This window comes from Vicia villosa, linkage group LG2 (genome assembly GCF_029867415.1).
Source record: "Vicia villosa cultivar HV-30 ecotype Madison, WI linkage group LG2, Vvil1.0, whole genome shotgun sequence".
Taxonomy (NCBI): domain Eukaryota; kingdom Viridiplantae; phylum Streptophyta; class Magnoliopsida; order Fabales; family Fabaceae; genus Vicia; species Vicia villosa.
The window spans coordinates 160,969,117-160,987,252 of NC_081181.1; the positions used below are offsets into that span (position 1 = coordinate 160,969,117).

The 18,136-nt window shown below is 32.6% G+C and overlaps 1 protein-coding gene across 1 annotated transcript; it reads left to right on the forward strand.

Annotated features, from left to right (window-relative positions):
• Nucleotides 1-5,796: 5,796 nt before the first annotated feature.
• LOC131652761 (alpha-dioxygenase PIOX-like) lies at nucleotides 5,797-10,982 on the forward strand. The gene is made up of 10 exons (XM_058922718.1): nucleotides 5,797-5,987; nucleotides 6,153-6,416; nucleotides 7,359-7,508; nucleotides 7,639-7,772; nucleotides 8,892-9,105; nucleotides 9,229-9,374; nucleotides 9,506-9,733; nucleotides 9,845-10,047; nucleotides 10,131-10,374; nucleotides 10,547-10,982. Exons 1-10 carry the CDS (start codon nucleotides 5,865-5,867, stop codon nucleotides 10,770-10,772), a joined length of 1,932 nt encoding a protein of 643 aa, XP_058778701.1. The 5' UTR covers nucleotides 5,797-5,864; the 3' UTR covers nucleotides 10,773-10,982.
• Nucleotides 10,983-18,136: the final 7,154 nt, after the last annotated feature.

Consider the following 18,136-nt stretch of genomic DNA (forward strand, 5'->3'; position numbering starts at 1 on the left):
ACAATATTAAATATTTTACTTGATACAACAACAAGTAACATTGCAAAGCTACATTCATGCTTTCCTAACTAACATTAAAAAAATTTAACAAGAAATTAAAAGAGAAGAGATTACATTAAGGAACCAACTTTAAAATATTTTCCTGCTCTTGCAATCCATCATAGATAATGGAGTTGTACTTTATGCAAATACTTTCATTAGGTTAAGTTTACATTTTAGCACTCTGCATCCAAGATGGATAGTTGTAATATTCGCGCTCGGATTCACTAATGAGAGGTAAATAAGGTCGTCATAAAAAGTAAAGTCTTATCACCTCCGTGATTAAAACACCAAGGTAAAGGTTTATTATCGCATGAGTTCGAACCCCATTTTTTGCACTTTTATTATTTACAAAAACTAGCAACTTTTTTTATCTCGGTTTATCATAAAAACCGAGGGTTCCTTAGTTTTTTTTTTTAATAAATGTCGTTACAGTGTTTACTGAAATATTACATTTTTTTAATAAAACTTGTTACAATGTGATAACACGAAAACGTATCGTATATTTAGCTTAATTTACATGCATTATTATTCTATTTTATTTTGGTTTTATTATTTCTATTTGTTTTCAGGAATTTATTTAATCGGAGCTCGCAAAAGAAATAGTCGGAAAAAGGACCTAAAATGGAAGAGAAATTGCTTAAAAGGACATTTAAATAAGGAGGTGCAAATAGAAGAAGGAAAGAGGCCCAAAGCAATGCTGAAGCAATAAGCCCATATGCGCAAAAGTGAGTTGCACGTGACGTGGGGCACCCTGAGGTCCACGCCGGTCGGCGCACCCCCCTCTCTTCCGTTCGGCACCCCCCTTAATATTGGTGTGTGACGTTAGTCACACACCCAGGCCCAGAAGACGCAGCTTTCCAACTCTCCGCCATTTTCTCCTCCGAAAGAACAGCAACAGCTACGGAACGTGATAAAACCCAAGAATCTGCAACTCTATAAATATCCCTCAAGAATCATTGAGAGAGGACGCAATTTTTACCCTACTGCCGTCAATTAGTTCCTCTGCAATTTCCAGATTCTGTTCTTATTTCCTACCCGCTTCCTGCAATAGATTTCCACACCGGAAACTCTATTGCGATTTAGTTTTCTTTGTCAGCCTCAGATTTAGTTTTAGTTTTAGCGTCAAATTTAATTTCCAGAACTCAAGATTCAAGAACCAGTGCTGCTCTATTTCAAATTCAGTTTGCTATATTAATTCAGGTTTATTTATTTGCATTTAATTATCATTGTCAGTTTATGTTAGTTTATAGAATTATGCCTGGATCATTATTTACATGCTATATCTATCCTGTTTTGTTTATTAAACAATGTCCAGCTAATTTATTTTTATCGGTATGTAAGGTCACATAACCGAGGGAATCGAGTAACACTATCAATGTAGTTTTTTAATTGAATTTATTTGTCTGGCTGATATTTCTAAACGCTTAATTAAACTGTTTTGTAACGAGAGTTAAAAATAATAGAAGTTAGGATCAATACAAACGAGAGTTTGAGATTTTAACTGGACCTTAGAAATTAGGCATTAACCTTAAATACAGCGAGAGCGCTTTAAGGGTAATTAGTTTTCATTGGTTTTCAAAAATCACTTTGAACTTTAATTGATACAGCGAGAGCGCTCACTTAGGTTTAATAGTGAAATCATAATCAATAAACACGAGAGTGTGAGAGGAAGGTTTTTAAACTAATGATTTCTACAGAAAAGTGATTTTAAAATTACGATCCGCATCGATGGCTTACTAGATCCCCGAAGTCCGGCCATTGCATACCGATATTCTTATCCTAGATTTAATTCAATAATATTCCTTTTTAATTCCCGTCTGATCAATAATCAATCAGATATTAGCCTTAGATTTACGTAGTAGCGATTAACTACATTAGGTCGATTCTTAGTCCTTGTGGGTTCGATATCTTTTAAAACTACACGATAGACTGTGCACTTGCAGTCATAATCATAGACATACCCCATTGTCGCGATCACAATGTTTATCCAGAATATTACATTAATTGTTCATGAATATCATATGTTGGATCTTCAATTCCTTGATATTCTGGGAAAGATCAAATACTTGGAAACTGTTTTCTCAAAACAAAACAAAAGAGTTTGTTAAAGGATATTCTAGACGGATCTTGTATGTATTTGTTTCTGGTGAAAAAAAGGTAAGATAATTAATATCAATAATAAAAAATATTTTCGGTACAAATAAAAATTTAATAAAACAAACTTTGAACCCGGATGATTTTCTACTCTTGCAATCCATCGTAGAGAATTTTTCCAAGATTCCTTAGGTTTCAAACGCTTCATATGTTTCATTTAGATTTCGAATGTCGTAAGAGAACTTATATAATGGATATTCCTTAGGTTTCACACGGATCACTAATGTTAGATTCTTGAGCATTGATAACCTTTAAATGGACGATAAAGATTTGTTTTAGGCTGTTGATTGAAAATAGTGAAAAAAACACTTAACTATCATCTCAGTTTTTAAAACAATCGAGGGGTTAGAGTAATTTTTCTTTTGTACAAAAATGGTTACGTTTTTTACCCATAATATTAAAAATACATTGTATGCAATCAATCTTCACAGAATATCAAGATTGTTTAACCAGAATATTAAAATTGCAGCATGCGCAGGTCCCATACAATATTTGTTGCATACAATGTATTTTTAATATTCTCTGTAAATAATGTAACCATTTTTGTTAAAAATATTATTGTACTCTAGCCCCTCGGTTTAAAAAAAAAATCGAGGGGTTAGAATATTTTTTATATAAAAAAAATAGTTACATTGTTTAATCAGAATATCAAAAATACATTATAGCAACAAATCTTTGCAGAATATCAAAAATGTTTACCCATAATATTAATAATACAGCATGTTCAGACCCCATACAAGATGCTAGAGATATGCACTTGGATGACAGAACTGCCTTCACAAAGATTGATTGTTGATGCTATCATTATCACTGCCTTCACTAGCGTATACAATTTGCATGCTTTGAATGTATCCAATTTCTAATTAGGTGTTTGTTCCAAAAATTGAAAAAAAAACTTTGCACTTGCAATCCACTAGTGAACACTTTTAGGAATAACTCACAATTGTTCAAAACCTTCAACAACAACAACAACAACATCAACACTATTGTTTGAGATGGATTACAAAAGTTAAAAAAAAAATTTAAGGTAGAAGAATATATTTTTTCATGTTTGCAATCCATCCTAAAAAAATGCATTCGACGGTGGAGCGACTACAAATAAGATAACATTAGGGTGAAATCTGTTCAGCCAATGTTTTATATTAAAATTTGATTATTATATCCCTCACGTTATCAAAGAAACCAAAAGGTTAAATCATTTATTTTACAGTTGTTAACAAATAAAAATATAAAGTGCATTAGCTGGGATTCAAAGCATGTTCTGAATGGTATATCACCTTGGTTTTTAAAATAATCGAGACAACAATATATATATATATATATATATATATATATATATATATATATATATATATATATATATATATATATATATATATATATATATATGGCGTACCTTGGAATAAAACCTCAATTTTTTGTGAATGACGTGAAAACTTCGTCATGAAAAGCGTTATTTGTTATAGTGGCAATGTCTTGATCATGATTACTGAAAGATTTTGTTACTTAATTTTTTATCAAATTAGACAAAAAAAAATTCTCCTCGGTTGCTAGCTCAATCAAGGTAATAGTTCATAAATAAAAAATAAAAAACATTAAAATACAACTATACTTTATCCCTCGGTTGTCAGCTCAATTGATGTAATAGGTCATAAAAAATTTAAAAAATTAAAAGGTGATAAAATATAGTTGCTGGGATTCGAAGACATGTTACCTCAATTCTTTACCCCTCGGTTGTCTGCTCAACTAAGGTAATAGGTCATTAAAAAAAATACTAAAAGGTGTTAAAATGTAGTTGGTGAGATTCGAAGGCATGTCCCCTCAATTCTTTTGCACTTGGTTTCCAGCTCAACCGAGATAATAGGTCTTAAAACAATTTAAAATAAAATAAAAGGTGCTAAAATGCAGTTGTTGGGATTCGAAGGCATGTCTCTTGGATACTTTTCCCTCGGTTTCCAACTCAACTGAGGGAATATGTAGTATTTTTTAAAATTAAAATGTGACATATAATGTTTGTTGGCCGAGGTGAACGTTTTGTCATATAATGTATTATTTGTAGTAGTGTAATTTCAGGACTCGCCGTAAATCCTACAACAAAGACAATTGTATGAAACACAATGATAATAAATATTAGGAAATGCGAGCTACACCACCAACGATCGAGGTCTTAATTCATATTGGTAATAATACTCTAGTACAAGAAGGCATCATTTTTGTGAGGATTAGGGCTACACGTCTAGATTCCCTTGCTAAATGTCGCTAATAACAAGGTAGGTAATTAATGAGCATGTTCCCAATTCTACTGATGATGTTCCATCATAGCTCTTCCACTTCCTCTTGTTGGAATTCGAATTAAAGACATGCACGACAATCCCTCATTTATCAATATGAACAAGGACTTAGGGGACAACTGTTTTAGGTCCCTCACAAGGCCCACAATGAAGAGCCCAATAACAAGCACCACATAAAAAAGAACTTGAAGCATGTGAGACCTCACCCCAACAAAAGACACGTGACTCCAGCCTCCAGCACAATCCTCACTATTTAATCGGATTAACAACCACACACATGTGGCGTCGAATCTCATGGAGACTGTTTTAACTAACCACTTTATATATAGCACAATACACTACACTTCATTATATGTATTCATTCATTCATACACTCAAATTATTTTTTCACTCATTTACTAATTTATGTGTTGGAGTTTTAATGCCGCGGGTCTTTCCATCGCATTGAAATCTCACTCGACCGCTGGAGAACTCAAGTTCATTCGATTTCCACCTATCTCTGGTTCATGTATAGAGTATGTTGGATCAATAAATAAAAAATTTTATTATGATTTTAATTTCAATATCTGTGACTACATATAAGAATTAATTTTTAAATTAGTTGCTTTCTAAATTGAGTACCAACTTTTGAACAAAACTAAACATTAATAACACATTCATCCAATTAGAGTATTTTAAAGTGTCAAATCAGATAAATAATTTAAAATTTACTGGGTCTGTTTGATAAAAATAGCGGTTGGCTGATAGTTTATAGTTTATGGCTGATGGCTGATGACCGATAACTTATAGCTTATAGCTGATGGTTGAGACTGATAGCTGATAAGCTAATTGAAGTGTTTGGTAAATTTATCTGTTCAACTAACTTATAAATGTAAAATGACATAAAAGTTATTTAATACATAATTATTTTATTTTAAATTAAAATAAATTGTAAAAGATAAAAGTGGTTTTTTTTTTTTAAATAAGGATAAAAAAAAGAAAAAAATGATAAGCTATAAGCTAAAACGCTATTTGAAATAGCATCCGAAAAATAAGTTATAAGCTAGCAAAATAAATTATAAGCTCGTGATGACAAGACCGTTATTAAACAGGTCTAAATTATCATTTTAGCTTATAAATTATAAGCTCAAAAATTAGTCTTACCAAACAGACTCATTGTCTCACTTGACGGAATAGTTATTGATTAAGTGTGTAAAAATAATTTAAACTTTCAGTACACCATCCATTTTCTCTAATTAAAATATAAAAATGGTCATTTTCTCGGCAGCCATAGATGGACTTCTCAACTCTCACTTTTACGTATATAAATATAGCCTATATATGAAGAATATCAAACTCACATTTCATCAAATTTAATCTGTGTATCAAATCAAAACCATGTGGTCTATAGTAACAGATCCCATTAAAACTCTTATTTCAAGAGTTGTGAAACATTCTATCCATGGAGATTTTCATGATGCAGTGGCCAAAATGACCATCATAGATGCCTTTCTCTTCTTTGTAAAATTACTTTTCTTCATCTAAATCAACTATATATATTATATTTTTCATTCATGTTTCTTTATAAATAACATACATAATTGTTGTTTTAACTAATTATTTCAACTTTATTATGCTCATGACTTCTAACTTCATTATTTTATTTTTTTTGCATGGTTTGTACAGATTATGCATTCCATTGACAAGTTGGGAATATGGCACCGTTTGCCTGTATTCTTAGGGCTATTGTACTTGGCCATAAGGCGTCATCTTCATCAAGAATACAATCTCTTGAACGTTGGAACAACACCTGTTGGAATTAGGTCAAATCCATCTGATTTTCCATATAGAACAGCTGATGGAAGATATAATGATCCTTTTAATGATGGTGCTGGCAGTCAAGGATCTTTCTTCGGCAGAAATATTCTCCCTGTTGATCAGAAGAACAAGGTAAAACAACAATCATTTTAAAGCGGAGGGGGTATTTAATAGTTGACTTTTTGGATTTTTTTTTTTTTTGAGATTTAGCTATATTTAGATATAAGGAAAGAACAATAAAAATTATTGATGTGAAAAAAAGAAGAAGTTAGGTTTAACTTCACTATTAATTGTTGGAAATGCAAAAATGTTTGAAAATCAATTTTGTTTGTTGTTTATCTAATTTTGGTTAGTAATTCAATTGGTGGAGAGATGTTTCTCTCCTTAGGTCTCTATGGGATTAAGTGTTTGACTGATTTGACTCCTCTTGTGTTAAGTTAGTCGGGGACGGCCAAAAGACCACGTTTTGACATGATGTTTTGGTTGGGACTATCCATGTGTGTCTCCCAAATTATTTCTTATTTTGAAATTAAGTTTTAGGTGGTGAGTTCTTTTGGTATTTGGGTAGGGGATGATTGAGTTTGGAATTTTAGATAGAGGCGAACTTTTCTAGTTAGGGAGGAGGAGATTTTTTGAGGTATTTTTCGATCTTATTTCGGGATTGATTAGATGTGAAAGGGAAGATATTTGAATATGGAAGTCAGACCCGACTAGAGGCTTTTCCGTTAGTTCGACTTATGTTAATCTTTTAGCTTTGGCTGGTGTTAGAGAAGACATGGTTGAGAAGGTTTGCAGGGACTTTTTAAGATTTGGAAGAATTGGGCACAGACTAAAGTGTATTTTTTAGTTGGGTTAATAGTAGTTTACCCCCTGTAATATGAGCGTGTTTTGGTTTACCCCCACCATTGCCAAAGGCAGGTTTTGGCAAAAGGTAGGTAGGGGGAAAAGCAAAATTCGCTAAGATTACAGGGGGTGAATTACTATTAACCCTTTTTTAATATTTATATTTCAACATAAGGGAAAACAAAATTTAGTTGAAAAATTATATATAGTTTGATAATGTGTTTTTTGTAGTTGTTGAAGCCAGATCCAATGGTAGTGGTGACAAAACTTCTTGAGAGGAAAACGTACAAGGACACAGGAAAACAATTCAATGTGATTGCAGCTTCTTGGATTCAATTTATGATACATGATTGGATTGACCATTTGGAGGACACTAAACAGGTTCAAATGGATTTCATCAATTTAAAAATAAATACATACAAAGTTTTACACGTTACATCTTTGGCTTTTCTTAGTAAATACTTAATTACTTATGTCATCAGAAAATATTAAATGCTATTACTATATATAGGTTGAACTGAGTGCACCACGTGAGGTTGCAAGTCAATGTCCATTAAAATCTTTCAAATTCTTTAAAACGAAAGAAATTTCAACAGGCTTCTATGATATCAAGACTGGACATGCAAACATTCGTACTCCATGGTGGTAAGACTATTTTTATGTGTTTATTTATTTTTCTTTTAAAAGAGATGGTCAATCACTATCTTTTACTTTGATGAGTATTCCATGGTAATACGTAAGAAAATTGAAAATGGAAAAGGGTTTGAGTCAGAAATGAGAACATTGCAATTTTTTTAATGTTGAAAAGAAAGTGAATTGTTAATTGAGAATTAAGTCTTGCAATTTTTATGACAAAATCATATTCCTAACATCAATTGCAGGATTAAAAAACTAATCATTACTTTATAAATAATTGTATATTAAGTTTGATTCTCTTTGTCATGGTTTATATATCTGAAAAGTATTGGAGATTCAACATTACACTACATTTTAAAAAGATTATCAATGGAAAAGTTGAGTTCAACTCCAATTATTAATGTGAAATCTCTTTATAAGATAATATAAGTATTTCTTTATCAACAAAATTTAAAAAGACTAAAGAGGATTGATTTAACATGTCACCCCTAAATTATATCCGACATTCATTCAAATTTTCTTAATCTTAAATTGTCTATGATTAAATTTGGGGTTAATTAGGGGAAAAAAAATCTATAATAGATTTTCCAAAATTTCTGGTAACATGCCAAATTTTCTATATGAATTTAAAAAATATACTCCCTCCGTCCCAAATTATAAGAGAAATTCACTTTTTAGATTCATTGAATAATTAATGTATCTGGTCTGCATATAGACCAGATACATTAATTATTCAATGAATCAAAAAAGAGAATTTCTCTTATAATTTGGGACAGAGGGAGTATTATATTACTGGAAATTTCCAGTAAATTTTGAAATCTGCTGTAAATTATTGAGAATTTCGAAATTTCTGGTATTTTCTTGAAATTTTCAATAAATACGAAAATAAATTTCAAAAAAAATTTGTGAGGACATGAGTAATAACATCCATCATTGGACGTGCGAGATATAATTTGAGGGTGGCATTTTGAATCCTCGAAGCATTGGGATGAGATGACGGAGATCTTCGGTTTAACTCGTTTTTTAAAAAAATATTTAAAAAAAAAATAATTACACTTAATTAATGATATGTACTCTGACTATATAAGTTAACTTACACATAACATGAGTATATGTTTATGATAAAAGGGACGGAAGTGTGATATATGGAAGCAATCAAGAAGTTTTGAACAAAGTGAGGACTTTTAAAGATGGGAAGCTAAAAATATCAAAGGAAGGTCATCTTCTTCATAACGAAGATGGAACTGCAATTTCAGGTGACATTCGCAACAGTTGGGCTGGTGTCACAACTTTGCAGACACTTTTTGTTCAAGAACACAATGCTGTTTGTGATGCGATCAAGGTATACATGTTATATATCCATTAGATATATCCTTTAATTAGTTACTCTAGACCAAAATGTTGATGATATAGTTATATATAAAAAACTAATACATATTTTTTTTTCCATATTGTACTTTATTAGAAGGAAAATCCAGACTTGGAAGATGAAGATCTTTATCGTCATGCTAGATTAGTAACTTCAGCTGTGATTGCAAAGATTCACACTATAGATTGGACTGTCGAGCTTCTTAAAACTGACACTTTGCTGGCAGCCATGAGAACCAATTGGTAAGATGAATTGAGATATTATAGATGAACTAATTAAGATATATATTTTCTATAATTTTGAAATAAGTTTATGATTAGTTATAAATATTAATATTTTGGTTTGATTGCTAAAAAGTTCAATTTGGTTTTAGGTATGGACTATTGGGAAAGAAATTCAAGGACACATTTGGACATGTTGGAGGAGCCATCTTGGGTGGATTGGTAGGCTTGAAGAGATCAGAAAATCATGGTGTTCCATACTCTTTAACTGAAGAATTTACTTCTGTCTATAGAATGCATCCACTTCTACCTGATTCACTGCATTTAAGAGACATATCTGCCACTCCTGGACAAAACAAATCTCCACCATTAATCAAAGAGTATGAAAATCATTAGTTTTATTGCATCATCGTAGATTCTTTCTTTCAAATATAGCAATATTGAAAAGATTATAAATTCACTCTCTAATCCTTTTGTTTTGTATTATCTAGGGTTCCAATGAATGATTTGATTGGACTACAAGGAGAAAAGACCTTGTTGGAGATAGGAGTTGCAAAACAATTAGTATCAATGGGTCATCAAGCTTGTGGAGCCTTAGAACTTTGGAACTATCCATCATGGCTCAGAAACCTAATACCACATAACATAGATGGCACAGAAAGATCTGATCATGTGGACTTGGCTACTCTTGAAAGTATGATATATGAACTGCAACTTTTAATTTTAAGACCAAGTGTTATGGAATTGACATTCTAATTTGATATGATATTTATGCAGTTTATAGGGATAGAGAGAGGAATGTAGCAAGATATAACCAATTCAGGAGAGGACTATTGTTGATACCTATTTCTAAATGGGAAGATTTGACTGATGATAAGGAAGCAATTAAAGTATTGAAAGAGGTATATGGAAATGATGTTGAGGAGCTTGATGTGCTAGTAGGTCTCATGGCAGAGAAAAAGATAAAGGGTTTTGCAATTAGTGAGACTGCTTTTGTGATATTCCTTCTCATGGCATCTAGGTAAAAACAACTAAAATTTTATTTCATTGAAATCTAAACAATGATATTATTTTTTACTATTTATCAGAAATACATATTTATACTATCAGAAATACTCAATTCTAGAAATAGAATATTTTAACTCAAGATTATATTTAATTTTAATTTGGTTGAACTTTATTACACATTACAGGAGATTGGAGGCTGATAGGTTTTTTACAAGCAACTTCAATGAAGAGACATACACCAAAAAAGGTTTGGAATGGGTGAACACAACTGAGAGTTTAAAAGATGTTATTGATCGTCATCATCCAGAAATGACAAATAAGTGGTTGAACTCTTCAAGTGCTTTCTCTGTTTGGGATTCACCTCCAAACAAAGACAATCACATTCCACTTTACTTTCGTGTTCCTAACTAATCAATTGAATCTAGCAAAAGTTTGAATTTATGTATGTATTTGTATTTCGATTGTCTTAAATAATTATATTTATATTTGTATTTGTACATACACAATTATGTATTGCGTATGTATTCATGTTTTGTTGTATTTGTGTCTTTCAAAGCAATTCTATGTTGTCCTCTAAACAAATAATCATATGATGTATTTTAAATGATGAATGTTATTAGAGTTATGTCTATATATTTTTTTATTTAAAAACAATTATGATAGATATTTTATAGCTAATTTAAATATTGGATTGCAAAATAAAAAATAATATAGATGTTGCTTCAAAAAACTTATAAATTTTTGTCATCACAAACGTTACACAAGTAGTTAAGATTTTTAAAAGACTATGACCTATGATCCACTTTAAGGAGTCAAACCTTAGTAAACAATTAATAATATATGATAGAGAAAGATACTAATTGCACCTCCTTAAAATTGATAATAGTCTTTGAACCTCCCACTATGTTTTATATATCTCTTTTAGCCAGGTAGTACTTTTACATTGATTTTCTTTTTATTTTTGTTTATCACATTGGTTTTGAGAGTAACATGGTTTTTAAAGTTATCTAGAAAATAGTAATTAAGAAAATAATTGGCTTGAAAGGATATGATGATCCAAGGAAGTGTGATGTTGAGTGTTCCATGCTGAAAAAGTCTATTGGACAATCAAATTTCTGAATTTCGATCAGTCACAAGCAGGCCAAAAAACAAAGATGCAGTACTATGAGTTGGATGAGATAAGATGCCAAACCTATTAATCCTCACAGTTATTCAAAAAGTCAAGAAATATTATGATCACCGCTTCATTATAAAAAAATTAAAACTTGGAGAACTAGTTTTACTGTTCAATTCCATACTAAAACGTTTCATATGAATATTGAGATCTAAATGGTTTGGACCATTCATGATCAAAGAAGTTAAATTATATGGATTAGTAAAAGTAGAAGATCCAACTTTAAAAACAACTTAGACTGTTCATGGTCAAAGATTGAAATCATTCTGATATATGAACTTTATAATAAAAATAGGCATCGAGTTAATGACGTTAAACATCCATTTATAGGAAGGCAACTCAATCTTCTTAGCTGTCATATCCTAAATTTTGCCCTAAGAATCTAAGATCTTTTCATTCATTTATTAGCATATCATGACCATTTTACTTGGTCATGCATTCATCAGTCAAAATAATTCATCAGAACTTAAGAGGAAAAGTCAAGAGTTTGACATTTCACCTAGTCTTGATGGCATTCATTCACAATTCATCTACATGACAAAAAGTCAAGAGATTGATCTTTTTGGTCACAGCGCATTATCATTCATTCACATCGTGTCTTAGAGATCAAAGTGGATGAAAAATCAGAGTTGACTTATTTAATCTTCTCTCTGTGGATTTGATTGTCTTTCATGCATAGAAACCAAAGAGAAAGTCAAAGAGTTTGACTTTTTCATTTGGTCATATATTCATAGTTCATTAGCATACATTTGAACAAAAAGACAAAAGTCAAGAGTTTGACTTTTTAACTTTGTTATTTTTTATAGTTAATTTTGACTTTGTTAAATTCCATTTGTATTATTAACTTTTAAATCATTCATTAGCATGCATTTGAGAATAGGTTAAAAAGTCAAGAGTTTGACTTTTGACCTTGTCATTTTATTAATTGCATTTATGTTCTAAGTAACTTTATTTGCAAGGTTAAGGTTTTTGTTTTCAATTTGGTTTTAATTTTGCTCTCATTTTTAATCACGTTACATTTAAATATTAGAGAAATGTGCATTTTCGTACAGTTTGAGAGTAAGGCAAAATTAAACCAAATTCAATTAAAAGAAGTTTATACTTTTTAGTACACTCCACTAAAAATATCCAAAGTTACATTATTTCATATACATCCATTTACATCAGTACACGTGAATACAACTATATACATATTAGATTATATTGGACCTTTTGTATTTTACCCATTTGGGCTTTATCTAGTATACTGGGCTGTTACCTATATTCTATATATAAGCCTAGTTAGGTTATTGTAAAAGGTGAACGTTCATACTCAATATTCAAATTGTTTTTTGTGCCGCCAATATGGCACATTCATCTTCTTCATCATATTTTGTGTAATATGGTATCAGTGACCAAAACACTCATATCTTCTTCATCTTCCGCATCATTTTCTTTCATTCTTTCTCCTAATCTTCCATGGTGTCTTCCGGCGATGAAACCTCTGATCCTAAACACAAATCGAACGAATCCAAACAAAAATCAGATGATCCTAGCTTGAATCCAAGAAACCCCTATTACCTTCATACTGGCAAAAATCCAGGTGCTACCATTGTTGCACCCTTCCTTGATAACAACAATTACCACAATTGGAGTAAATCAATGTGTCGCGCTTTGACCTTCAAGAACAAACTCTCGTTCATCAATGGCGGTCTTCCCAAACCCTCTTCCACCGATCCCGATTTTGAACTTTGGGATCACGCTAACAACATGGTTCTTTCATGGATCAATCGCACGCTTTCTCCACACATTGCACAAAGCACCATTTGCTTTGACTCGACATTCGACCTCTGGGAAGTTCTCAGAGAAAGATTCACGAAAGGTAATCACTTTCGTTTTTCAGATCTTCTTCGTGATTTGCATTCTATTCAACAAGGAGATCGCTCCTTATCAACATACTTCACTGATATGAAAATCCTATGGGACGAACTCGAGGATTTACGACCTACACCTTCGTGTTCATGCCCTACACCCTGCACCTGTCACCTAGCCAAAGTTGTGCGCAATTACAAACATATGGAGTACGTTTCCTGCTTCCTCAAAGGTCTAAACGACAATTATCACAATATCCATACCCAGGTATTGCTTCTTGATCCTCTCCCTAGCATCAGTAAGGTTTACTCCTTGATAGCACAATAACAAGTACAATCCACATCTGCTCCTTCCACCACACCATCTATTCTCTATGCAAATTCTCACAACAAGCCTAAAGGGAAATCTCCTTCCAAGACCCCTATGCTTTGCACCAACTGCAACAAGACCAACCATACCATTGATAACTGCTACTTCAAGCACGGTTTCCCTCCTGGATATCGTTCAAAGAACTCAAAGACTCCTTCTAAATCAAAGCCTATTGCTGCTCCAGAGAAAGAACTTTCCATATCTAAAGAAGATTATCAACATTTGTTACTCTTACTTCAACAATCAAGGAAAGACAACCAACAAATCAAGACCAGCACATCAGATGCAGAAATCATCTCAGGTATTGTCCCTATAGGTAATCCTTTTCATAATATCTCCTCATGGATCTTGGACTCTGGTGCTTCATACCATGTTTTTCCTTTTATTCAACATTTTTCAACCCTCGAACATATCACCTGTGTTAATATTCACTTGCCTAATGGTACCAAACTGTATGCAAAATTCTCTGGCTCTATTATATTTGATGATAAATTTCAATTGCATGATTTTTTTTATATGCCAGCTTTCCATTTTAGTCTAATCTCCATATCCAAACTATGTAGCACATCACCTTACACAATCACTTTCTTACACAATTCCTGCTTCATTCAGGATGTGTCTACCACGCAAATGATTGGGCAAGTGATTCAGCAACATAGTCTCTACATATTGGACAGATTACCTATTCACACAGTTAACTGCAATCCATTAGTCTTAAGCAATCTACTCAGTGCACTTATCCTCTATGGAACCATCGTTTAGGACACCCATCTTTAGAAGTTTTACACTCAATGTCTAAACAATTTCCTGTAATCAAACATTATAAATATTCTACTTGTAATACTTGCCATTTGGCTAAGCAAACTAAATTGTCGTTTCCTACAAGTAATTCAATTTCTACTCATTGCTTTCAACTTGTGCATATGGACATATGGGTGCCTATTTCTAATCCCTCTTTGGATCATTATCACTATTTCCTAACTATTGTTTATGATTATTCTAGATATACCTGGACTGTTCTCAAGCATAATAAATCAAAAACTAGACTGCACATTAAAAATTTCATTGCTTATTGTCAAAACCAGTTTTCTTGCAGCATTAAAACCCTTAGAAGTGACAATTGAATTTATAATGCCCTCTTATTATGCTTCACTTGCTATACTTCATCAAAGAAGTTGTGTGGAAACACCACAACAAAACTCAACAGTAGAAAGAAAACATAGGCACCTCTTAAATGTCACTAGATCTCTTCTTTTTCATGCTAACCTTCCCAAATGTTTCTAGTCATATGCTTTGTGTCATGCTACCTTTTTGATAAACAGGATTTGCAGTCCACTACTTAAACACAAAACTCCTTATCAACTGCTTTTCAAAACAGACCTATGCTACAATGACCTTAAAAATTTTGGATGTCTTACTTATGCTTCTACCATTTCAAGACAAAGAGATAATCTTGATCCTAGAGAAATTAATAGTCTAGTCTTAGGTTTTCCTATTGGGATTAAAGGTTACCTCCTTTTTGACTTACAAACTATATCCATATTCATATCTAGGAACTGAAAGTTTCATGAGGATGTTTTTCCCTATGCACCTCACACTTCTCACACTACAGATTCCCGCATACCACCTCTTGATAATCATACTTCCACCATCCCCTTTCTTTTTTAGTATTTACCTTCCCAACACATAACTCGGCTGCAGCATGACTCTGCCACTCCAATCCATCATGAACCTGAAACAATACAACAAGATTCTCCTATACCATTATAATCCATGGATGCTCCTACTTCCGATGAAACACAAGAACAACATACCAACATTGCACCTTGCAATGTTATTTATTCATCTACTTTGTATGACATTTCAAAATATATTTCTTACTCTCAAATATCTCCTGCCTTTTTTGCTTACATTTCTGCTATTACTACTGATTCTACACCTAGTAACTATAAACAAGCCAACCTACATCATAAATGGATTCAGGCTATGCATGATGAAATCACTACTTTAACAGAAAATCAGACTTGGGAATTAATTACTCTTCTCAAAGGTAAGAAAGCAATAGGTTATAAATGGGTCTACAAAACAAAAATTCATTCCAATGGCACTATAGAAAGGCACAAAGCAAGGTTAGTAGCCCAAGGATTCAATCAAATCCAAGGTATTGATTACTTTGAAACTTTCTCACCTGTTGCAAAATTGACTACTGTAAGACTCATCCTATCTCTTGCTGCTTCTTTGAATTTGCATTTATTTCAACTTGATGTTCATAATGCTTTTTTACATGGAACTTTGGATGAAGAATTCTATATGTCTCTACCTAAAGGCATGACACTCACTCATCCAAACCAAGTGTGCAAACTTCTCGAATCCATCTATGGATTGAAACAATCCAGCAGGCAATGGTTAAAGAAGCTCTCCACTGTTTTTGCTGACCAATGATTTCAGTCAATGCACTTCTGATCATTCATTATTCATCCATAATTCCAAACATTCATTTACATTTATTCTGATTTATGTTGATGACATCCTCCTTGTTGGAAACAACTTAGAAATCATCAATAATATCAAACAAACTTTGCAGCATCATTTTCATATTAAAGACCTCGGACATATGAAATATTTCTTGGGATTGGAATTGGCTCGCAACAGCAATGGAATCAATATCTTTCAGAGAAAATACACACTGGACCTGCTTGCTACAACTAGAATGATGGGTTGAAAACCATCCTCTACACCTATGGCTCGCGACACAAGTGTAACACCCCACTTTCCCATTTTATAAAAATACGGTAAAATAATAAAAATTTATCAGAGTTCACAAACAAAAGTGGAATGTCACGTCATTTCAAGCCAAACAGAATATGAAGTCTCAATTACTTCATCTATTCATTTCTCATTAATCAATAAAAACAGCGGAAATATTATTTTATTTGAAAATAATCACGGCACAATTGCCAACTTATTCCAAAACTCCACACAAAATCGTGGTCCTCAAATATTTGAATAAAAAACAGATACGTAACAAAATTCAATTAAAAATAACAAATAAAATAATCCCCAAAAACATCCTGTGTTACGTATCAGAGCGACTCGAACTAACAACACGGAAGACTTCCATAATGCTATCCTGGACTTCTACTTCTATTCTTGAGTACCTGCCCATTTCCCATGGTAGGGGAAATATCAGCAGAAAGGGTGAGTACTCACATACCATTACAAAAGATATAGGAACAGATATAATAACATAATTCACAGGTCATGGTTCATGTTCACATAACATCACAGTGCATATACAAACTTCATTTATTCAAACATTCATCACAGTATAAATTAACGCATCATTCACAATATCATAAACAAGTCATCACAGATCCATTCATTTATGCAACTCCGCAATGCACATATCACGACATACATGTCCCTCCCAATCACAACTCAACAAACATATAATAATAATAATGACAATGCAATGTGACTCAATGACTTGACACAATGCATGTGGTACCAAAACATCGTGGTTCATGACCACAGTTCCCGTCGGAACTATCGACCCCTTTTTCATGGTCCAGTGTGACCCCTATTTCATGATCACACCCACGACCCCTATTTCATGGTCAAGTACGATCCCTATTTCATGACCGCACCAATTCATGGTTCATTCAATCGAACCCGATTCCTAAAAGAATCCAGATAATTCGCATACACTCCACTGAGCAACGAATTATCTCCACCACGACTCCACAATTGAGTCCGGACCTACTAGGAATCTACCATAGATTTTCACCTAGCAGTCTCAATGCTATGTTATGCAATGCACAATCAACACAATATGCATAATCACAAATAACAACATGCATATCACACGATCCTCTTGATCACACGTAAGCCACACACTAACCGTAATTCACAAAGAATTACCACAACACAATATGCACATTCATAATAGATAATATGCATATCACACGATCCTTCTGATCACACGTAAGCCACACACTTACCGTAATTCACAAAGAATTACCACAACACAATATGCACATTCATAATAGATAATATGCATTCAACAACAACATACAACAACTACCAATTCATATGGCTATCATACAGTCACTACATCATACCACAACTGTCCAATACATCACATATACATGTCAAAACCTGCAGCAATCACAATCCACAGCTACAACACACATTCGCACAACCAAACTCAACATTTCACAGTTCAACACATCATAACATATACGGAAACACATATAACACATCGAATTATTAGAATTCTGGTATTGAAAATAATTTTAACAGAAAGTACACGAAACCAGCTTTCCAACGATTCGAACGGCGCGCGAGTCGGACACACGGAACAAAAGTTATGATTTTTCAA

What these genes read in the sequence shown, in the direction of transcription:
- LOC131652761 (XM_058922718.1), top strand. Translation starts at nt 5,865, where the DNA reads ATGTGGTCTATAGTAACAGATCCCATTAAAACTCTTATTTCAAGAGTT. An exon ending in TCTCCACCATTAATCAAAGA is followed by an intron (nt 9,734 to 9,844) that starts GTATGAAAATCA and finishes TGTATTATCTAG; the next exon opens with GGTTCCAATGAATGATTTGA. An exon ending in TTCCTTCTCATGGCATCTAG is followed by an intron (nt 10,375 to 10,546) that starts GTAAAAACAACT and finishes TACACATTACAG; the next exon opens with GAGATTGGAGGCTGATAGGT.